The sequence below is a fragment of the Mus caroli genome, unplaced genomic scaffold (genome assembly GCF_978045245.1).
Source record: "Mus caroli unplaced genomic scaffold, Mus_caroli_1 scaffold_2, whole genome shotgun sequence".
Classification (NCBI taxonomy): Eukaryota; Metazoa; Chordata; class Mammalia; order Rodentia; family Muridae; genus Mus; species Mus caroli.
In genome coordinates this window covers 39,278,420-39,303,059 of record NW_028227257.1, presented here as the reverse complement: position 1 = coordinate 39,303,059, position 24,640 = coordinate 39,278,420, and the positions used below count along the sequence as shown (strand labels likewise).

General features: G+C 39.8%; 2 protein-coding genes across 11 annotated transcripts in view; one reads left to right on the top strand and one right to left on the bottom strand.

Annotated features, from left to right (window-relative positions):
* Macrod2 (mono-ADP ribosylhydrolase 2) overlaps positions 1-24,640 on the top strand; it is a 2,026,591-nt gene that overhangs the window by 255,459 nt on the left and 1,746,492 nt on the right. The window lies entirely within an intron of this gene.
* On the bottom strand, positions 11,430-24,080 carry Flrt3 (fibronectin leucine rich transmembrane protein 3). Of its 2 annotated transcripts, XM_029471900.2 has the most exons (4): positions 23,825-24,080; positions 15,863-16,061; positions 15,286-15,464; positions 11,430-14,360 (listed from the first exon to the last, which is right to left on the bottom strand). In XM_029471900.2, exon 4 carries the CDS (start codon positions 14,313-14,315, stop codon positions 12,366-12,368), a length of 1,950 nt encoding a protein of 649 aa, XP_029327760.1. In that variant the 5' UTR covers positions 14,316-14,360; positions 15,286-15,464; positions 15,863-16,061; positions 23,825-24,080; the 3' UTR covers positions 11,430-12,365. The 2 variants fall into 2 exon arrangements, with proteins under 2 accessions (XP_029327760.1, XP_021011356.1); XM_021155697.3 differs by lacking the exon at positions 15,286-15,464 and having other exon boundaries at positions 23,825-24,077.

Sequence of the window (24,640 nt, the reverse complement as noted above, 5' to 3'; positions counted from 1 at the left end):
TGGCCACTGAAACTTTCTTCCTATATGTCCTCTGGCCTGGTAACATAATTATGTGTTTCTTTGCTACTGATGCTCTGCTAGCCATTCTCAGCTTTCCAGTGATTTTCATATCTAAGAAGATTGTTTTTCAATTAGCTTTCACATGCTCTGATATGAGTTATATTTAAACATAGGCTCAATATTTGTTACTGAGAAATAATAAAATACTTGTGATTAAAAATTCATTATGGCATTCCCATATACATAAATGTCTAAGAGAGCAATTCTTTTAGGTAGGTATTCCCTGGTTCTCTAGTTGGACAAAGCTTCAACTTGCTCAGGAATTCCAAGCCAGACCTTCCAGAGTCACTGGGAAGCTAAATATACACAAAGATCAAGGCCCCACCCAGGACTTACTAGGTCACGATTTCTGGATAATTTGTATCACTGGGCAAGTCTGAGAAACTTGAAACCAGGGAGACTACATACAAGCCTGATTGATGATTTGTTACTGCATTTTGCTGTATAGGGAAGATTTGTAGATGTATTGAGTTGATAGTATAGTACTTATTTTTAATGCTACCCAATTAAAAAAGAACACAAGGAAGGACCGGTGTGGTGGTAACCATCTTTAAACCCAGCATTGGCAGGTAAGTGATTCCTTATAAGTTTCAGGCCATCTTAGTCTACATTCAAGTTCCAGGACAGCTAGAGCTCTGTAGAAATATTATATCAACAGACAGACAGACAGACAGACAGAGAAGCAAACAACAGAAGCAGCTGAGTGCACTGCTTAATCTATTTAATACCAACACCCAGGAGACAAGTGGCAGAGGCAGGCAGATTTCTATGCTTATTCACTTTTAACTCACACTCCAGTATTTTAAGCTAAGCTAAGAGGAGACAGAGTCAGAGCTGTCATTTCCCCGACTTGTCCTGCTGGCAAATGGCCGTGCCTGTGCTTAGGTCTCTCCTCCCGTGTTCTACACATTATGAGCAGTCCCTCGGGGAGGTGGGGGTGGTTTCTGAAGGGAGCTGTGACATACTGTAATGTCTACATTTAAAATCTATATTAACACACTGTACTGTCGACATTGAATCTTAGAAGACATTCTAAAATAGACTGTAGAATCCATCGTCCCAAAAATGTTTTGAAGGAATAAATTGGTCACTCTGTTATCTGTCATGGAACAGCTGAAAGAGAAAAGCAAAGGATTCGCATACTTGTAGAGAATTCTTCATCCTGCATTTCTTTATTGTTAAGGGTAGTGTAGTTATTGAATATGCATGAATGTCTCACCTTTTGCTGAGTGGTTATGCTTTGTGTCACTGCGCATGACATGTTCCACGTGTGCTTTATCACAGTAAGTTCCCCCCCCCTCCTTAACTAAGATGATTTATCAACTTACTTCCACGTATTTATTAACAACCCAGTTTGAACCATGTCTCCATGTCCTTATCCCCAAATGCAGTGAAGGGTTGGTTGCTTTACTGGCTCTCCTGTCTCATCTCAGTCTGGGAGTTCTAAGGAAAGGTGAAACTGTAGGTGCAAATGTGCAATTTATCTGTAGAGATGAAAATGCTTAATGTGCTTGTGAATTAATGCATCTCTCCTAGCAAGATTAGTGCACTCTGATAAATAGTGAAACCTAATCTTCACTCATAGGCTAATCTTTTTTAAAGTATTACTTATCATCTCTAGAGATTTGTGTGTTCTCAGTGCTGGGACAGAAAGAAGTCAGGACCTCTTGCTAGAGAAGTATTCCTAACACTGAGCTACATGCCCAGTTCTGAGAAAAATGCCAACTAAAGTCTTTGTCCAGAAAAGATCATCAGCAGATAAACTATATATTAGATTTAAATATGAGCACAAAACAAGAGATTAGATCCTTTACCACCACCATGACACCAAGGGCATGGTGACTTGTGCTCATCAGAAGAGAATGCCAGTTTGCTGTTGGACTTAAACAAAGGCTGTAGTCGATGAAATTACAGTCTTCCTACCAGCAGGAGTTAATACATCTGAAATAGTGTCTATAGTGCTTAAACATAGTATCTGTCAATAACCCCGAGACTTTGATTTAACAAGCAACCATCTAGATAGGTGTTCTTTTCTTACCAATAGAAATACCCAGATTCTGCAAAATGCAAAGAAAAAGCTTTCATTTACCATTGCAGCTGCTTTCCAATATTGAATCTTTAAGAAGAAATTATTATTCCTTCTCCTTTTTGACATTCCCACTCATGCTTCTACTTGACATTCAGAGAGTTTCATAATGAGCAGAAAGAACACTGTGCTGGGGGAAGATGGAGGCACACACCATTGCTGGCAGTTGCCTCTGTAAAATCAGTCATGGCATAGAAGGAGAACAGATGTTTTTGTCTATTTTCCACTTTTTTAGCACTCTCTATTTTACTGTCCACTTGGACCTGAGGAAATGTTTCTATATCATTGAAGGTAAAATCTTCCAGAACTTTCTAAGATTCAAGTGAAATTGTTGTTTATAGAGTCTGGGCAAAGTACACAGAACCATATCTCAAGTAAATGGCAGAAGCTGGATGTGAACCCAGGTCTGTCTGTTTACAAAACAATGCTGTGCCTCATCCTCTCCAACAGCAACTGTTCATTCATGTGGCTGATTGGGATGCTAGGGGTAGTGTTTTATACCCTTCGGGTAAGTGTAAATTGACTCAGCATGATCCTCAGGAGAGAACAGCAGAAGAAGAAAAGACAGGAATTATGAAGGTGGTACCATTGAATTTGGAGTCAAGTTGTTTGTTGGAAATCTTAGTTTATTGTGCATGCCATACAATATTGAGGGAGTTACATTATGCATTTGAATGTAGTTTCTTTTGTGAAATAAGAATGAAACAAGCAATGACTTTGAGATATTTAGTAAATGGGCTTCACTAGTTTTGGTGCAGGTAACTGAAGAATAATTTACATTTTAAAAAGAAAGGTCGCTGAAGTTGTCACAGATGATGCTATCATGGAAGTTATGTCCATCCATCTCATTCTCCCACCTGCTGGATTAGGCCATGTATGACGTTCATCCACTCCTTAGGCAATAACAGTAAGAGTAACAGTTAATTCATTTTAAGTACTATGATCTGTAGTTAGCTCTGTAGCTAGACAAATAGATTAAGTGATAGATTACCTACTTATTTTTCTAATATGTAACTTCTAAAAACCCTGTAGTTATAATTCAAATATATTTTCCCACACTTTCCACAGACAAAGGCATTTTTAAAATTTGATATCCCACTTACTTTACCACCCTTGGTGAAGTGTCTTCTAGCTTGAGGTTCTGTGATCTGCTGTAACATTTTGAAGCAGATGTCTGCTTCTAATACCTTTCTATGTTTATGTGTGTCTAGAAAATGTTCTCTGAGTAAGGCATTTCAGCAATACAAGTTTCAAAAATATTATTGACTAATTTTGGCATCCTTTCTAATCAGCAGTAGTGCTCAGACAGTGGCTATGTCTGTTTTAACCACTAAGCCTGGGGAAAGTCCCAGGTACGACGCTTCTCCCCTGTTATATGAGCGTCGTGAACTCAGACATTCAAGTTTGCTTAACACGGGAGTTTAAATTCACTGAAAACTGAAAGAAGACAAATGCCATTGAGAATACTGAAGACGTTTGTATCCACAGACCAACAGTGACTGGAAGTCATCAGTCAGCTTGCTGACAGAGAGGTCTATAAAGAGAGGGAAAAGTTTACCTTGGCCCACCAAATGTTTAACAAAATCATCCTAAAATTGGCTGCTAGTTGTCATCTCAGAACAGCCTTTTCCTCCCTTAACTCCAACGCCATTATAAAGGTACTATGGTGTCTCCACTCCTGTTTGTTTAAGAGAGCAGTCAGGAGTTCAAAATTTAGGGACAGGCAGGCTCCTTATTCTATTACCTACTAATTACATACAAATAATAAATATTCCTCCAAAACTATAATATATACTGAACATCTTTGCCCATCTCTCTGCTTACCACCAAGTTCTGTAAGTACAAATTCCTCATATACTACTGGGAGTGACCTTGTTCTTCAAGCAATTGGAGTGGTTTTTTTTTTTTTTTTTTTTTTTTTTTTGTGAAACACACACTAGACATGGCTGAAGTTGGGGCCTATTAACCACATTTATTTCCTCCTTCTTCCTCCATTCCTCCCACCTCCCTCCTCTCTCCCACCTAAGTGCTCCATCTTCTTCTGTTCTCATTCTTGCTACCCTCATTACCCTTTTATTCTGCATCTCCCTCTACTCCTTATATTCCTCACCTCCCCTCCTCTTCCCTCCTCTCTTCTCCTCTTCTCCCCTCCCTCCCTTCCCTTCCTCTCCTTTCCTTCCTTCCTCTCCCTTCCATTCCTCTCCTTCCCTCTTCCCTTCTCTCCCCTCTTCTCCCCTCTTCACTCCTCTCTCCTCTTCTCCACTCTTCCCTCCTTTCCCCTCCTCTCCCCTCCTCCCCTCTTCCCCTCTTCCCTTCTCTTTCCTCCTCCCCCTCCTCTCCCCTCCTCTTCCCTCCTCCCCTGTTTCATCCTCTCCTCTCCACTCTTCCCTCCTCTCCTCTTTCCTCCTTTCCCCTCCTCTCCTCTCCCTTCCCATCCCCTCCCATCCTCTCCTCTTTTCCCCTCCCCTCCCTTCCCCTCCCCTCCCCTCCCCTCCCCTCCCCTCCCCTCCTCTCCTCTTTTCCCCTCCCCTCCCCTCATCTTCTCTCCTCCTTCTCTTCCTCTCTACTTCCTCCTCTTCCTTGTGGCCTGTCTTGTCAACTCTCAGAAGATTTCATTTAAATCGACTTGAGATCCCACCTGTTTTCTCCTCTTCCCTTCAGATCTCCTGTTTCCATTACTGAGTGTGAATCCCTCTGACATTCCTTCAATCATTAAACACTCTAAGCTGACCCCCTACATGAAGTTTATAAAATCTGTTTCCTATGGTCAGAACACTGATTATATCCTGTGCACATGGCTGTCTGCCTTGCCCCTGTGTCTCCAATCTTAGATTTTCCCTTAATTACATAACATAGATTCTCTAGTCACATTCATCCACAGTAGCAATTTTCTTTCTTTTTTTATTACATATTTTCCTCAATTACATTTCCAATGCTCTCCCAGAAGTCCCCCATACCCTCCCCCCCCCACTTCCCTACCCACCCATTCCCATTTTTGGCCCTGGCATTCCCCTGTACTGAGGCATATAAAGTTTGTGAGTCCAATGGGCCTCTCTTTCCAGTGATGGCCGACTAGGCCATCTTTTGATACAAATGCAGCTATAGTCAAGAGCTCTGGGGTACTGGTCAGTTCAGAATGTTGTTCCACCTATAGGGTTGCAGATCCCTTTAGCTCCTTGGATACTTTCTCTAGCTCCTCCATTGGGAGCCCTGTGATCCATCCACTAGCTGACTGTGAGCATCCACTTCTGTGTTTGCTAGGCCCCGGCATAGTCTCACAAGAGACAGCTATATCTGGGTCCTTTCAGCAAAATCTTGCTAGTGTATGCAATGGTGTCAGCGTTTGGAAGCTGATTATGGGGTGGATCCCTGAATATGGCAGTCTCTAGATGGTCCATTCTTTCATCACAGCTCCAAACTTTGTCTCTGTAACTCCTTCCATGGGTGTTTTGTTCCCAATTCTAAGAAGGGGCACAGTGTCCCCACTTTGGTCTTCATTCTTCATGAGTTTCATGCATTTAGCAAATTGTATCTTATATCTTAGTAGCAATTTTCAAAAGCACCTTCCACACAGTTCTTTTTATACACATTAAGTTTTTACTTAATACATGAATTTCTGTACTAGAACATCTACATTGGTTTTGTTTTGTATATCCAGCCCCAGAAATAGTTCTTGAGGAGGTACTTGGTAAATCTTTGTTGAATGAAGGCATATTTCTGTAATGTTTTTAAAGTCTTAATTTGCTCATCTGAAAAACAGGGACAAAAATTCTTATGTGTAGATTTATTGTGAATTAAAAGGCATTATATATATATATATATATATATATATATATATATGACAGAATTCCTAACAAATGATACTGTCATCACCTAAAGAAAGATAATCAACTATGCTTGTGCCTAATCTATGTATTAAAGATCGCTAATATGTATAAAAATGCTTTAATAAAAGACCTTTGCTAGGCTTTTGTTTCACCCAGACTTCCCTGGATGTATATTTTAACACTAATCCCCACTTCAAGGATATAAAACTGAGAAGTTGCATCAGTGATCTGAACTGGCTTCAGCTTTGCAGTGTCAAAACTGCCCAAGCCACAGTGTAAGTTCAGCAGGGTAATTACTTTGGGTAGTAATTGTCTAGACAGTCTTCCCTCCCCTCTAGCCTACTGGCATTGAAAACCAAGTACTGCTTTTGTGTGTGCACACAATCCGGCTGTAAAATCCTATTATCCCCATTTCCACACCCCTGTGGCTGCTTGCTTTCTTTTGAAGCTCTTATGGGGGTTTGGAGGTGTAGAAGAAGAAAAGAAAGAATGAGGAAAAAAGCTTTCTAGGTAACCCAAAGGTTTATTTGTAATCTCATTGTGCTCAGGTAATGTAAAAGATGGAGGGGCACATACGTGCCTTTCATATACCTTCAACTAGAGTCCCATGACACTTGTGGGAAAGCCCATGAAAGTTTTTTTATTTTGGGGGGGTGGCTATAAATACTTCTGTGTGAGGTTTGAAATGAAGTTGGATTTAATCTGTTCTGATGTTCACAAAGTAGAGGAAGATCAACTTTCTTTCTTGAGTATTCTGTTGAGAATGCGCAGCTGCTTAAGACTGGGGCTGATTTCTCCCCAGCCGCAGACACTGTGCCCTGCTCAACTCCCCTTGTTGGCTCATGCCTCTCTACACCTAGCCTTTCTCCTACCCTCTTCCACTAGGTTCATGTCAATCTTCTTTTTTGGGGGGGTTGGGTGCTCTGGTTTCCCAGGTGACCGAAATTATCCTTAGCATTCTTTCCGTACCTTGACTAATTGATGCCTGTTCCCTGAGGATAACACCTCTGTTTTCTGCCAAATCTCTCACTACCACTGTGTAATGGTGGTGATGGGAGAGGGCTGGGGTTGGAGTGCAGAATGAAAGCAGCCGTGTTAACAAGTTTCTCTAGACTCTTTGAATGATCTGTTTTGTCACTACTCATTCTTTTGACATCATGCCTTACTTAATTCCATCGCTCTCTCTGTTTTCTTTATCTTTGGGACATATTCTCATCTTCAGATTGAGCCTTCCACACCTCTGCATTATACCCACACTTCACATTGCTCTGAGTGACTGACTTGCTCCTTGCTAGACTCTTCCCCAGACTGCCAAGTTTCTCCATCATGGCATTTGACCTGATCCAAGTCACATCCCTGACTTGGGTATCTCTTGAGCTTTATCAATTTTCTTTTCTATTCCATTGAGCTCACTGTAAATTCTGATCTCTTCATGCCCCCTCTTCCTGAGCACAGTAAATCTCTTCATTGGTATTTGGTGAAGTCCACCTTGCCCTCACAGTGACCTACCTAAATCCTTTCACTCTCCGAACTCGTCAGCAGAACGAACTATCTTAATCACTGTTTTTATTTTCTTTGTTTTTCATTAACTTGTTGATACCTTTGAGGCCTCTGCCCTATTCTCTGCAAATGGGTACTGGGAGGAGGGGAAGGCTCTTTTCGAAAATTCAGTAGTATCTTCTAATATCATGATGTCATAGATTTTTAACAACTTCTTTAAAAAAATTCTAGTTCTTTGATTTCATGTTCTTCCGATGATTATTTTCCTCCACTGTAACTTTCCATCTTTCTTTATCTCTTTTTTTTCTTCTTTTCTTCTTTCTTTTCTCTTTTTTCCCTCTCTTCTACGTGTGTGGGGGTGGGTGAGTATAGTGGGTATGTGAGTTGTATGTTTGTATTTGTGTGTCTTGCATGCTTGTGAATGTTGGGTGCTTGTCCCTTTGCCCTTGGATGTGGAGGCCAGAGGAAGATGTTACATGTCTTCCTTTCTCTCTGCTCAGCCTTGTTCCTTTAAGAAGTCTCTCACTGAAGAAGATGTTTGTCATTTGGCTTGTCTGGTTGGCCAGGGAACTCTCAGGATCTAAAATCTGAGTCTCTGTTCCAGTGCTTTGGCTACAGGCACATGTATCCATGCAGGCTTTTAACATGGGTGCCAGAGATTTGAACTCAGCTCCTCATGTTTGCAAAGCAAGTATTCTTAGGAAAATGAAGCCATTTTCCTAGCTTTCCTCTTTTATTTGTTTAATGTTTCATTTAATAATTTTTCTTTTGTATTCTTACAGAAGAAGGGCTATTTCTTTGACTCATGTCTTGTATCTGTTTTATCTTCCTGGGGGCTATCTCATCCACCCTCTCAACTTTAATAACAGCCTCTGATTACATAGGCTTTTCTTCCCTATGCTGCCCATTGGTTTCTTGACCTTATTTCTTATAGACATTACCAGAGTACAACTTTAAAATACTTTGAACTGAAGGTGATTTTAAATGACTACTTGATGTGCTCTTGAGGGTTAAAAGAACAATATTAAAAATCAGAAGACAAACCTGCCGTTTGCATAACCTCCCACTCAAGACCAACAGATACAAAAGTCTTACAAATTGCATCACCAACATTTTCTTCCATCTTCCAAATGTGGCTTCCTGCTGTTTACAGAGCTGCACTCAGTTCTTTCTTATTAATCCTCCATTTTCACCCTTCTCTCTTAGCTGCAACACAGTTGTTCTGACAATGCATCTGCTGTTGGAGTTTCCTCCCTTGTCAACAATATCCTCTATTTCTACCAAATGTTCTTCAAGTGTATTGACTTTTTACACACTTGCTGAAAAACATTCTCCCCACCCCAAAACTACTTAAGAACAATGGCCCCAAACCATCAGGGCAGATGTCATGACTTGAAATTCAACACACCACAAAGCCTGGCATAACAAACTAACCACCCAATCAATGAGCAGAAAGCAGCAACAAAACCAAACTCCACACTTTGGGTATACCTCCTCCGCAGAGTGTAGTCTGTCTACACTGTTACCTGTTCTCCAAATACCTTCTAAATCAGTGACCACAGTCCTCACCCACACCTGGCTGTGCCTGGGAGATTTTAATTCCCCAAGTCTGCCCTGAGGCATGGTTGTCTTAATAAAATCATTCCCTATTGATTCTGACCGATGCCAGTGTTTGGGCTAGTGACTATTTCATCTCAGGGATTTGCTCAACACTTTCCCTCTATGGCAAATATCTTGCTTTTCTTGATTTCTTGTCACATTCCTTCAATCCTCAGCCCTAGTTTTACTTTGTTCCTGAGGTCTTCTCTATCTATTCAAATATATAATTGCTTTTTTTCTATGTTGAATAATAAACTTTTTTTCCCCTGCTAATGTTATGAACCATAAACCTGCAGCTAAAAGGTACAATAGTTGTAATTTCAAGACTGTGTGACACTTGCTAATCATGCTAAGTGGAAGGAAGGAATGTTAAATATCACTGTTGTTTTCAACAACAGATGAGCTTATTAAAATAATTCAGCGCTGGATGCTTTTTTCTAACACCTACCTTCTAAGTTGCTTTAGAACATTGACAGATCTCTAGGGATTCCTCCTGGAACTGTCCTGCTGCATGAAGCCATAAAATGTGCTTAAGTCAGAAACCGTGGTTAGGAAAGCATTGTTTTTCACTAGTTCCCCTGACCCAGTGGAATACTTTTAATAAGTCAGCCCTGCTGACAGGCAGAGAACACTGTTGTTTTTAATGGGGAGCTAGATTTGGTGTAGTCATTTCATGCAGTTACAAGTTACTGCATCTAAAAGCAATTTCTGACTTTTGTCAAATATTTGGCAAGGAGGTGATCTTTTCTTTTAGTTTTACCAGGAAAAAACAGGGCCAACATTTCATTCAAGACATTGAGAATTCATGTATAATTAGGTAATCTCTTGCCTCGGAAGGTGGAGACTTGAATCTAAGTAGATAGTGAATTTTTATCTACTCGGTGCTGTGTGTGTGTATATATATATATATATTTTATGTAGAACATGTTTGGATTTATTTTACATGAAATAATAAAACGAAGTGTAAAACATATATAAAAATTTTGTGCTTATCAAGTTTAATTGGAAAACAGTTGATATAATCCAGTTTTCACTTTTTATAAGCCATAGGTTTATTGTGTCTTCATAAACTACCCAGTCCTTTATCTCTGACTTCAGCAGACCTGTAATTGAACCCCTCAAAACCTTGAGAAGCTAAACCAAACTCCCTTTGGAAAACGTTCCTCATACTGTCAAACGTACTTTTCAGTCACTCATAGAAAATCCTCTGTAGCAGGAAGTGAAAAGAGAAATTGTTGGGTAACGTTTTGAAGATGTCAAATAAGAAGTAAGGTTTCTGAGTTGGTCATGGGTCTGTGTCAGTAGGGGAGAAGCCACGGTGTCTAGGAAGCCTCTGGGAACACAGTAGTTTTTTTGAACATAACGGAACTAACAAAGAGAGCAGAATGCTGTGTAGCTTCTCAGCACATCTGAGCTGCACAATGACCCTGCGCTGCTGTTTTAGTAGTCTACTCCATACATAGAGATAGCCACTGAACCACAAGCCTTTTAATTAGATGGTTTACCTATTAAAGATGGATAACAGATTTCAAATATTTTGATGCCATCTTACTCTCTCAAAAGTATATTTAAAACCATTTTTTCCAAGACCACCTTTAAAGTGTTAGCTCAGACAATGGCAGCAGTGCTCCTGAAACAAAAACATTGAAACCACTCTAGAGTTTTTCATCTACTGAGTGAATATTTAGCCACAAAACATGGACTCTTTGAAGTAAAAAGGATACACAATCTCAAGATGTCACTATTTCTTTTATTTGTACCCAACTTTTATTTTTATGCCTAGAAAAATACATGGGGTTGTTTAGGACTCATGTGCTGGCAATTTTCTACTTTTAGTGATGGAAACATAGTCCCGAAAGCAAGCACAATTATTCTGTTTTTCTTAAGTTTTATTCAGCAATAAGACCATAATTTTTCATATTTAAGGAAGTATGAAAAATTTGTCGAATTTCAAAAGCTGAATACATGTAGCGTTGGATCAAGGCACATACAAGACTGGCCAAAGGGCGTACAGTGCACTTTGGTTTTTTTTTTTTTTCCGTTGTTGAAAAAAAATTCATGGCAACAAAAAGTGGTATGGTTTTTAAACAAGTAATAGCTCACAATTCAGTAGGAAGCTGTAAAGAAATGTTACATTACAAGTCCATTATGTAATATCTGGAAACTGTGACAGTAACGGGCAGTATGCTCCACCATGGTGAAAGTAAATTGAATAGTTATGTACAGTGTTCAAGCATCTCATATAAGCCAGATCTAAATTTGATATCTAGTATTTATTTTTCTCTGAAATTCTCACTTACTTAAAGCACTACTTTCTCTAGATCTCTGAGAGGAATTGCTGATGGTTGTTCTCAGGCATCAGGCATCCTTTATAATAAAAACATCATAAACACTAACAATTCTGTGTGTAGGATTCAACTTTTTCAAGAGCCTGGATGGTCCAGGCAGAAACCAAGATGCAGTTCTAGTATATGTACTGGTTACACTACAGAAGTCTAAGTTGTCATGGTTTTTTTTAAGTACACATACTCCCTGCACTTACATGATTCTTCTCGTGAAGTCCTTTATTCTTGAAGCTCTGCTGACAGTGGCTTCAACAGCGGAAGCCTTCACATTGTCCTTATGCCAGCTGATGTATTCAGTTCAGAAACTATGCTTAACTTCCTTAAGGATATTTAATTTGCCTAGGGTAAAATGAGAGGTGTGGCAAGTTTGATACTGCCCGTTATGCCACAGATTTTGATTTATTGAATACCACTGGGATAATACAAATTTAACCATTGGAACATTATTTCATAACTAGTTTTTAAAATTTATTTTGTCATCCAGCCAGGTTTCTTTTTTTTTTTTCTTTTTACATTGTATTAATACCAAAGTGAAAAACGGCCTGTGCTTATACTACAAGGGTCTCATGTGAACGCAGTCCTGATTGTTCAACACAGCGGGAAAATTCACTTTCACAGTCAACAAGTCATCTTACTCAGTAGAACACAAAGTAAATGGTTTATAACTTCAATATCTGCAAGGAAAATACAGTACAAATTACTAAAAAATACTAAAATATAGAATTGTGTTCAGGCATCCCCACTACATCAACCGCAGCAGCAACCTGAAATCTGAAACTTTTAATAAAAAGTTCTTAAATATAAATTATATGGCAAATGTACAGTACATTGCTTCTCTCAGTCTCTTTTCCAGTGTTTTGCAGTAGAACAGAGTTCCTACCATCACCTTTCTTAGGTTTTTTTTTTAAAGAAAAAACCCGGAACAGTCTGGTGTGGGACCTCCTTGCATCATGAGTGTGAGTGGTCCGAGTCTGGGATCCCACTGTCTCTGTAGCTCCGGTTACTACTGCTCTCACTGAGGTTGTTCTTGTACAGATTCATCCCATTCGGAGGAAATATGGTGTGTATTACAAATTCCTCCTTGGAGATGGGTTCATTGCTTATCGGTAGCATCTGGAAAGAAGTTTCCCTGATTTCCAGGATGGAGTTGTCTTTCTTAGTACCGGCTTCTGCATAGTCATCCTTTCTCCTCCTCCCTTTGCTGTACGCACAGTTCCGTGAAAACAGTGACCCGTTCCTATGCACATACCAACACACCAAAGCAAGGAGGGCGATGCTTACCAGGGCCACAGCCCCACCAATGATGGCAGCCAAAGGTAAATTTGGATTTTTGTAAGGTTCTTTCTCTTGCTCTCGATTGAGGGTGGTTGTGGGGTTGTACATTCGAAGAGGGGCAGTTTGGGTCTCAATACAAACAGGTGTTTCATCAAACAGGTAAAGGTTACTGGTTTCCATGGGAACCATGCATACTCTATAGGGTGATTCAGGTTCTAGGGCGGTGACCAAGTATTCACTGCGTTCTCCTGTTACGATTGTTTCTGTTATAGATCCAAAGGCTGGGCTATGGCCCAGTTTAAGCCAGCTGAGTCGCAGAGCAGTCATAGGCAGAGCAAGTCTCCAGGATATGTGGATTGTGTCAGGGGTGACAGATTTCACAGTAATTAAAATTGTTTTCCGTGAGGGGCTGCCTGTAGTTCGCTGATCCTTAATGAGCTTGGGGTTTTTAATATCTGGTTGTTTGGTCACAGGAGCTGGCCACTGTCCTTGAGCAGGATATGCTGTGTTGGGTATTGCAGTGGTTATCTGAATGGTGCTCACAATCCCACTGTCTTTACAATCAAACAGTTCTGCACTGAGGTCCTTGATAGCCATTCCACGGACCTTTTCTGGGGCTTGGCACATGAGCCCACGCACATTGACCTTCACCGGTAGCGACTGTAACCAGTCTCGTACCCATTTCATCTTGCACCCACAATACCAAGGATTGTTGCGAAGAATCAGTTGGGTTATATTGTCCAAATCATCAAAGATACCCTGAGGTAAATTGCTTAGGTTATTATTAGACATATCGAGTCGATACAGCTGCCTTAAATAAGAAAAAGCATTTGGGGGTACCCGGTTGATATGGTTGTCTTGAAGGTAAAGCTTCCTCAGGCTTGTGCCGGGAAGGTTCACTGGCGCTGCTGTCAAGGAATTCCTCACCAGGGACAGCTCTGTTAAGTTTACTAAGTTGAAGAAAACTTTGTCACCCAAACCATGGTTGTTCAACAAGTTTCCATCTAAAACCAGGCGTTTCAGGCTTGTGAGACCGTGAAGTGATGGGGAAGAGATGGTTGATATGCGATTGTCATCCAGGCGTAATTCCTCGATAGTCCTGGGCAAGCCCCCCGGGATTGTGCTAAGGTGGTTACGGGACAGAAAAAGCAGCCGCAGATAGTTACTGTCTCGAAATGCTCCCTCTTCGATGCTGACAGCCGAGACTGAGTTATCATCCAAGTGTAACTCTTCCAGAAACGGAATTTTCGAAAGTGAATCATACGTGATAGTCCTTATGTTATTCTCCTGCAAATGTAACTCTTTTACATACTTTGGAAGATTGGTAGGAAATTCATCTAAACTGTTGTGGTATAGGTATATTCTTTGTACTTTCAGCAAGTTCTTCAAATCTGAAGGAATCCCAACATTGTTTATTTGGTTGTTCTGAAGGTAGAGTGTTGTAGCATCCTCCGGAATTCCCACTGGAATGGATGTCAGAGAGCGATCGTTACAGTAAATGAAGCCTGCGTCACAGCGACATACAGATGGACAGGATTTAGCCACAACTGACAGAGGTGCCACTTGGAAGAACAGCCCAATTTTAGTCCCGATAAGGAAGAGGCTCCAGGCTGGGCTGATCATGGTCAGCAGTGTTGAGGTCTTTATTATAGCAGGTAGCTTCTGTTACTACAATAGAGTAAGAAACACATAAAAACAATTAGGCCAGAATACTGAAGTGTCTTAAGAACAGATGTGGAAACGAAGATAACTATAACCAATTATAGTATTTTAATTTTCAGAGAGGAGCACCCAGGATTCATTGCTGTCTACCAACAAGCACATTCATATAATTTCTTTACCCTGAGTGTCTTTGGAATATACGTTGATTAACATGTTTAAATCTACTTTATTTTAAAATGGTTAATATAATTAAATAGTCAAAATATTTTAAAGTATTTATATCCAATTCAGATAGTAATGAAGCTTATCAAATTTCTAACTTTTAATATTTATAGAAACTTCTTTATGTGTGTGTGTGTGTGCGCGCGTACATGCCAGTGTTTTCTGTCTCCTTTGGCAAATATCATAAAATATAGAAATATGTAATGAAAAATATCTATATTTTTACTCTTCTAGAATAATTAGCTACACATATCTTGAGTTCTTTAATCTCAGTAAAGCCAAGCATTTTCTTTGGTTATTCATATTATTTAATATTAATATTAGATATTGTTTGAAAGGCATTTCTGGGAAGAAAATAAGGAGGAATAGTTCACTTACTTTAGGGAAAGAATTGTAGAGCTCATATGTGGAGTTGGTGAGAATGGAAAATTTCATTTTGTGCTAGCCCTTTCTCCCTGTACCTATTTTGTCATACTTAGTGCTGCATGCTTTAATAACTTGATCCACACTTTGTTTTTTCTGTTTCAAAACATGTTTTAACAGTGAATTTATCAGTCTTCAAATTCTAAGCTAGAATGATTCAAGTTTTCCCAGGCGCTAAAGAATTATAGATTGATGTGGGTATACTATGTGTTATTCTGTCTTCTGCAAGTCTAGGTATTAAGCAGCCTTTATAATTTTAGGCACGGAAATAAAATATTTTTCCTACCTTATTGAACGATGTAAGAAATTTGGGTGACAGTCCAATGCACATATGTTACTTTCTTGGTGAGGGGCTGGGACTTTAAAACTCTTTAGTCCTTGGCAGTGTTCTTCACTGTTTATTCAAGTAATTCTATGCCGCACACACCTCCGGATCAGGCTCACTGCTGCCAATGAACATTCCAGCTGTAGTTAAGCATGGTGAGCAAGCTCATTAAAGTGGGGGCCAGAAACAATTCAGCCTCCAGTTACTATGTAGGATACATGGTTTCCTATTTGTTTTTTGTTTTTTGGGTTTTTTTTTTTGTTTGTTTTTTTTTCTCTTTCTGATAGTTTCAATGTGGTGGCTCTTTTTGTATAGCTTAATTCCCTCAGTTGAAACTGCCCTCTTTGAAATTCTTATTGGCTCTTCTGTGCAATGTGGTCAGAGATAGTAACTTCAGATCCTCATGAAGAAAGCCATTCATGATGCTAAGGCCTGTGTAGTAATAGGTTTTCCAGGCTGTTACCCCCTCCCTTTATTCCCATCCAGGATTATCCAAGTATAAACTCTGTACAGTAGCTACATCCTGAGGTGTGATTACCTGCTGTGAAATAGCTATTTCTTCTGCTTCTTGCTGCTTTCTCAGAATTTCTGTTTTAGTCCCCAGTCTACTGGAGTGGGTGGAGTCTCTTTTAAGAAGCAAAGGGCACAGTGCATGCAGTCTTCATGGAAAGAGAAGGAAGCACACTAAATTCCCTTTATATTTCTCTTCCTTAAAATGGGCTGGGACTGAGCACCTCCTGTGAAAGAAAGAAAAAAAAAGTAGCACTGTTGACAGTAAAACGCAGCAAACCCAAGGGACTTCCTAAAGCCTTAACATCTATTAGTTCTTTGAGGCATTGCATTGTTCGTCATCCAAAGAAAGTGGTGGCCCTACCTCTCTGTCTGTGTTTTCTACTTAACTATACAAGTCAAGTAGTGGCCAAAGATGGGATTGTCATGCAACTGATAACTCCCATTGTCAAGTGATTCATAGTGACACACACTTGAGTTCAGACACAGAGGGAAAACTTCATTTAAGAAGCAGTAAGACCCTTTCAGGGTTTTCAAATTCAGGCTAATGTCTTAAAGTTCACTTTCTGGTGCCTGGGCATGCAATGTTTTAAAAGAACATAGCACAGCAATGAACAAATGCATGGGCAAGTTCTTGGTAAAACGGCACTGTAACTGCTCTGAACTTCTGAACATGGCTTTCCAAATCACGCGATCTGCTATTTGAAGTGTGAAAAAGGCATGGCTTTGCTGCTCTTCTTTTGATATTCCCAGAGCACAATTTGATGCTTGTATTTTCCTAGCTGAAGAATGCGGGCACCCTCACCTTCCTCCTGAGGGTATAGCAGGATTCACCAGCGAGCTGGAAACTCTAGCACTCAAGTGGTTTCGCCCACATTTGTAGCATAGAAGTTCAAGTCATGGGACTTTTTAAAACTATTTTTAAAAAGGGAATAGTGCAATTTTCTTTTAGCACATTGAACTTGCCATTGTTTTGTTCCATCTCTTTTCAGAGGTACTGCAGGAGGAACAGGAACCCGAGGCAGCTGTCTTTCTCGGTTTAAACACAAACATGTCGGCCCCCAACAATTTGTAGTTTCATTCCTGAAAAATTACCTTAGGTGTGATTAAAACACACCAGTCACTGAGCTTGTGACTGCTTTGCCCATTATCCTGATGGAAACCGAGTGAGGATGCTTAGGGAGTTGGACAAGGGGATAAGTGTGACCCTAGGTTACTCAGGATGCCCATTCAGCACCTTCCATACAGATAGGAAGCAATCGGTATATGAGAATATTTGACCACAAGATTAAGGACTAAAGGAATCATTGCTTCTCTGCCAGTTACGACCTAGCATCCAACAAGGACAGCATCTGTCCCAGAATTTCCTGAGAGTGTATGTTAACCAAGGCCACAATTGGTATTCCTATCTGTTGTTGCAAAATTCCTATTTCTTTTAGTTTGCCACTAGACACTAATGCTGTCATAGACTACACTCATACTAAATGAACTTGAAAATGGCAGATACACATTTTTTTTTTAAAAGCAACCTAAAAATAGCAGTTGGCAAACACATAGAGCAGACTGGTGTGTGCTGCAAAGGGCCTGCAGTAGAAAGTTTAAATGGTTTATGTTTACTCTGAAGTCGTTTTATATTACTACTGGATTTCAACAGTGTATTTGCTTACACAGTGTTGCCTTCTAAGAGTGGGAGAGTGGGAGAACCAAACTGCTGAAATTATAACTCCAAAGTTACCTTTTCCGTAAACGTTTTCTAACCTTGAAAACCATCCAGCATATAAAATAACGTGGTCATTTCCAGGCAAGGGGACAATCACTTCAGTTAACTTGCATTAGAAATTTAATTTCAAACTATTATGCTACTAGCAAGTGAGAATGTGAGTTAAATGACCATTGGTCAAGTATTTCATATGCTCCAAGGGCATTGGTAAGGCAGGGCATACTTCAGAGGTCAAATGATGAACCCACTGAATGGGACTTGAAATGAGTGATTGTTCTGAGTTGAAACAAACCACAGTGTGATGTTCGCAATGAGAGCTGAGGATAAAATAGCTTCAGTAGCTGCTTTGAAAAGAAAAATCTCAATTATATCTATTTTGCAGAACTGGGCTTTAAGAATATATGCATTGATTTTTCTCTCTCTTGTTTTTTTCTTTTTTAGGCAGACATGGAATAAATGTTAATGTGAAAAACAAAGATTAATTAAATTAACCTGTTCTATCCACACTTTTGAAATTTCTAACACTACTGTTTGATATTCAGTCTCAACATTCACTGTTCATATAAGAGTGCAAACAGAGTGGACTGACAGAAAGCCTTAAGCCTCAATAAATCAAGAGAAAAATGCCATTCACTCCTCCTTAAATTTCACTAAAACTCAAAGCAAAGGCATAGAAGTAAATGCCATCTTAGAACAGGGTAGTCTCACAAATGGACTCCCAGGTCAGAAACTGTTCAGCTTATGACTACTTTTTATATGATTTTATAGCCTCTTCATATTTCAAACTATGGTTCTAAATAGGGATTTTGGCATACCTAATGTTATAATGGTCTCTCCATCATAAGCAATCCAACTTTTGTATCTACACTTGGTATCTGAGCTGGATCTCCATAGCATAGGCATGCAGCTTGCAGTTAAGTATGAATGGCAAAAAGCAAAAGTCACTGTTGTGAATATTGTGGCCAGCCCCACAGCACTGGCTTCAGAGTTCTCTCTCTGCACGGGCTTGAAAAAGGCAGTCACTTCTGAACAAAAAGCAATCCATCCTCTAGAAAACTCTTATTACTGGGGTAACTTTGGAAAAACATAAACGGAGCCCTGGTACTTAGTGCCGTGTTCTATATAATTCCTTTTAATGCAATCATTAAGTGTATCACACTTAAGCCTCAGCTAAGGGAAACGTACACTCACCTTACTGGTGAAATAGATTTTTAACAGGCATCTTTTGATTGTTTTTTTTCAAAATAATAATTTAAAAAATGCTTTTTAAAATGGTTTAATAACCCCAACCAATTCTGGTCTCTAATTTATTTTTATAATATATCCAAGAAGCTATATGAATAGATGAAGATGCTGTTCTCTGGAGGTACTTTATAAAAACTAATAAATATTAATAAGTTGTTTCTCAATAAGACACTGACATGTAAATAAAATCAAGAACTCAACGCATGTACTTGTTTACATGATTTCTCCTCTTTCAGCGGACAAAGACTTTGAATGGGGAAGTATTTTTTAGGTTTGGGGAATATAAGGTAGCTTAAAGTAAAGTTATATGGCATAATGATAACTTCCTAAATCTTAGATTTACAACCTTTTATTCAAGTTGATTTTGACTTTAACTCGTTTGATCAATACTCTGTAAAGAAACTTTGCATGGAGTTAATTTTGTGAGATGTAAGTTCTGTTTTATTGATTTGCCTTCACAGAATGACTTCTTAATGGCAGAAACTTTTTAAAAATATTAACTTTAAAAATACTATGGCATTTAGAATTTGCACTCAAACTTTGTTGCATTATGTATAAATTGTGATATTGAAGAAAACACATGCGTACTCAAATCTGTGTCTGTGAATGTTTTGAGCTAAATTGCAACATACACGAACAGCATCTAGCATATTAGGGAAATAATTTACTTATGAAGGTGAAAATTGCTCACCAAATGAGCAATCTGTGAATACTGAGGTTCTGCTACAACAAACAATATCTCAAGTGGACTGTGTATGTCGTGAAACTGGAAAGCCAGACTCCATCAGGTTAGTTAAGAGTGGTAGCAAAATGCTTTCCAAGCAGCCTGTCTGGTAGTTAGATTTTCCACGATCATCAGATTTCAGGAAGGCCCCAGTTCCTTTGTTTAATGCAGGCAAGCAGAAGTACCTCCAGCTCTCCTCCTGAGAGTCAGGAAGTCTGCAGGGTCTGCAGAGAGGTGGAGAAGCAAAGTGTGCCTTTTTATAGGTTTTATAAGGTTTTTTTTTTTTTATTTATGGAAAACAGAAGATGAAAAGTTCCAAAGCAAGAGGACTGCCCCACTGAGTTTGTCATAAATGAATCTTAATTCTGCGTTTGCTTCATCTCGTTGGTTGGTGAAGTGATATCAAGCATCTTTAATACAGAAGGATGATGTGTTATCCTGTATCCCACCACAGGCTGTTCCTTTCATGATATTCAAGCCAGACTAAATGACTTAGAGACCTAAGACCTGGATGAGGAAGAGAACTACAGTGAGAGGAACTATGTGGCTCGGGGCTTGAGGCCCACACTGGGCTTTAAGTTGATGCTGACTGTATTTGGGCAGATGTAATGAAAGGTGCGCCTGCCTGTATTCAACTAGAACCGACTGTTCTGACATTGCCAACCCAACCTCGCTTTACATTTCTGGCCTTTAGAACTGCATGCATTATTTTGACAACTCTTATTTGAGTCACTTGTGTGACAGCCTCTGTCCCAGTTAGTGAGACCATCTAAAGATTATAAACTACAATGCTTTGTCATGGCTGAGTAAGGTAGGTATTGATTTAAAGTGGACGAGTAGGAAGAAAACCAGCACCACAGAAAGCTGGGCAATCCACACTCCAGTGGCACACTTTGGAAAGTGGTGCTTAACCAAATGTGGCCTGGCCCTGCCGGGGTTCTCTTCAAAGTTGCCACGGTAACTCATGCACGTGAATCGACAGAACAAAAGCTGTCATCATCTCATCAAGTGAAAGCAATTTCTGACTCTCCTCCTTGAGCAGACTAAGACCTGGAAAGAGCTTTTCAGACATCCCTGACACTTGATTTTAGGGTGGGAACGAGATTATGCGTATGCAAAGCATGGAAACGTGTTACTTATTGACTAAATTGTATTTTAAGCCTTGTTCTTTAACACATTCTCTGTGGATCTGTGCTAATGGTTAAAACTCCCTCTTCTGCAGTATAATATAGATTTCAAAACTGTCAAGATTATTGTGATGTTTATACAAATTTAGTGATGTTGATCTGCATTTTGAAAGTGCTTTTTGAAAGGAATATACCTATTTTGGTTTTTCAAAAGGAAGGATCCTTTTCCAGAGAACAGTTGACCAGCCAGCCATCTCTTGTTTGGAAACTGGTTTGCTGACTTTGAGAAAGTCTGAAGCGGTGGCAGTGCTAGAAGAAACGGAGGAACGTTCCTGTTCTGCTCTGGAGAGAGAACGCCAGCCATTCTGCCTCTGCCGGCTGATATTGCTGAGAGATTTACTGTTGAGTTTTGCCCGCTGGGGGGTGGTACACTCTACCAGAACACTGCTTGCAGAAGCCGCAAGTCAGATGTTGGCTGCTGCTGGCCAGTTTTTCCCTGGTTTAATTACAACAAAGCCTCCCGTTGAGAAGAACAGTGAAGGCCTCTGGGGCAAAAGGTGGGGGTTGGAGGGGTGGGGATCTAGGGGAGGGGGAGGAGGAATCAAAGCTTTTGAAAAATTCACCAAATCCTATTTCCCTCCTTGACTTCATTTAGGGTTCTCTTCATTGACATGAAACAACTATTTATAATGCCTTTTACTGAACTGGTATGAAAACGAGAATGCAGAAAAGGCTTTATACAGAATTTTTAATTTAGCTTTAGGTTTTGCTATTAATCACATTCTTTGTTAACTAGCCCACCCACCTTTCAAAGGGAGGAGGGCTGAGACCGACTGAACTCTATGCTACATATTTTTAAATGACTAGATTCATATGAACGTTGGCCTATCATAACTAAAATTCAAGGAAGAAACATTCATATCATTTTAAAATAAGGTATACTCCCAGCCACTAACATTTGTTGGGTTTAAAACTGTTCTAAATAATCCAGAAAATGGCCAGTAATCTTGGCCTTGGGATGTGTGGCCAAGAAAAGCACAGGGGAGAATCTGAATTGCTTGTGCTTGCCTGTTTCAAACTGATAATTGTATTTTTCATCTGGAGGGACTGACTGTTCATTAGGGTCTTGTGTCCCTAGGCAGGAGCCACTGAGTATAATTGGAGTTTCTATTTGATTGGGCAATATAGCCAGAGAAGAAACTGGGGTAAAGATAATTAATAGCTCGCTAACAAAGTCTGACAGCCACAAGATTTCAACCAAATTTATTTCACACCGCTTCATTTAGCTCTGAAAAAGTTTTGATAGAATCGGAGGCTCCTTAATTAACACTTGAAAGCAAAAGAAACATAGCTTCTATTAGCTGCCACATTTAGTTATGACAAATTTCCTGTTTTGTTTTGTAATTTTTGTTAAAAAAAAAACCTTTATTTGCTGTGATCTCATAAACATCAGATTCAGGAATTGTTTAATTGGGCATTTTGAACCTAACCAGAATCGATTTTCAAAAGGGTATGCAAAGAAAAAAAGAGCCCAATTAATAACTGATCGATGCCACTATTAGAATACCCTATTAATGAATTCGCTGTGTTTATTCATTTGCTAATATAGTTTCTCACCCTTGGGAGTTTTCTAGTAAAACAATAAACTGGTATTTGTTGTTCTTTAGTTGAATACATGTAATGACATTTTTAACCCTTTTCCTCATTTTAGGCTGATATATATATATATATATATATATATATATATATATATATGAAGCTAAGTGATAACCAGCCTTTGCACGGTTATAACATTACGCTTGTTGATATTTGTAGTAATAATAATATGTTATGGCACTTTAAAAGAATTACCTTCTTTGCTCATTTCCAAAGAGATGGGTGTCAGTCACCTGTCACTCTGAGTCAAGCCTAAGTGATGGTAGCCTGGGAGCTGACAGGTTCGTCCTTTCTGTTTAGACTGGTCAGGGTATTCTTCCACAGTTAAGGATGATAAAGGAATAGCCACAGCTGAAACACTTTTCATCCCAACAACACAGCAAATGTGTGCATTTTGAAGCATAGATTTATTGAGAACAATCAAAATAATTATTAAAAACCATTTGATTTTGTAATTTGGAAAACACCAACATTTTCCATCTCCTTTTAATTCTAAACAAGTAATAAACCCCCTCCCAATGTTGAGAAAAGATGGGCCTGTTGCACTCTTTACCTTTATGCAACCATTTTGTTTCAGACATAATTTACTGAAAAACATTTTTTTTAATTAGATACATTTAAATACCTTTTGGAAGCTTTGTGGTCTAACGCATTTGTATCAGTACAATATTTTCCACTGTGTGTTGCAAGTGAAGGGACACTCTGCCTTTGCCATTTGATGAGGCTTCCCTCCCCTGTTCCCCTCACTGCATACATCAAGCACGGCTTCCAGGGTGAGCTTTGTTAGTTTTTCTGAGTGGACTACCCAGTTACTATGCTAGTCACATTCTATACTCGCCCAAGCGATAGGCTTTGACAGTCTCCTGGACTGGGAATATGGTTTGGCCCCGAGATTCTGAGTTGGATTTACTAGTTGAGATTCCCGAGCCCGAAATGCCTGAAGGAGCTGGGGCCGGATAAGCAGTGCAAGCTTTCAAATCTAGGTGTAGCTGTTAATCCTCTACAGAGGCATCTCAGTCTCCCAGCGCAGCTTTGCTGGCGGCGAGCAAGATGTATGCTTTTCATGTACTGCGTACTCATGGGCTGAGGGGTTATTGATTTCTTTCACAGTTATAGAAACAGCGATGGGTGATCATACCACACATACAGTACACACCAAGTTAGCGACCTTTCGCTTTTGTAGCCGAGAAAAATCTGCCTCTCCTATCTCAAACACTCAACTTTCCAACTGCAGTTTTCCGTGAAGCTCTGCGCGGTTAGCAATTGCTTGAAACAGAGAGGAGCTATTTATTATTTTTAAAAATGATTTAAGTCTGTAAGAAACTTATAACATTGGGCTATTTTGTCAGACTTTCCCTAGCTGGCTTGCACGCACATCTTTGACCCGTCCTGCTGACAGAGCAAACGTGGCTACTTGGATCCCTCATGGAACCAAGCTAGTCAGTCATTTCCTTCTAGGGAGTAACAGCAAGCGAAGTTTCTGGGACAATTATGAGAAAAAGCATGGAAAACACTTACCAGGAAGACGAGGAAAAAGCAATCCTTTATACCCTGCTGCTACAGCTGTAATTCCATTGCCTGTGAGTTGAAGTAAAAACCCTCCCCCGTCTCCGGAGCGCGGCATCCAGTGCACACAAAGCCACGGCAGCTGCAGCCTGAGCGGTCCTGCTTCAGATCACTCCTGCGCTGAGGACTGCGCGCGAGAGCATCCAGTTGACTGCGCGCAGCCCACCTCCAAGTCTGAAGTTTAAAGCTTCACCTCGCAGTGGTTGAGGAAGGGGGTGATGTCATAGGTGGGCAGGACTTAGCCCAGCTCTTGTTCAGTGAGGTAACTGGATAATCAGACAGATGAGCTTTGCCAACGCTAGAGGGGGTGAGAGAAGCCGAAATGAGCCTTTCAGTTTGCCAAAGCTGAGATGCCATTTGGTTTGTAGGCAGCAACTCTGGAATCTCCGCGCTCCCTAAAGTTTACTACTATAAGGTAGCGATAGCACACTCAGAAAAACACAAGCACACTAGGAGAATGTTTATAAGATCACAATAGAGAAACAGGTGTCTGATGCTCAAGCCATCTGTACCGAAAATAAGTTAACAAAAGTCAGATTATTTTTATTACATTAAAATCGTAACTGTGGAGAACAGAGGACGGCAATCCCAACTAATATTGATTTGGCAAATGAAGAGAGAGCAGGGTCAAATGGTGATTTACTTAGGAGAAAGGAGAAAATAGGAGAACAATAAAAAATATTGAAGAAAGCAGTCTTATTGGGAAGTAGAAAGGTTTTTTTTTTTTCCATATGCATTTTCACATAATGAAGAATGTTTTATGTACTA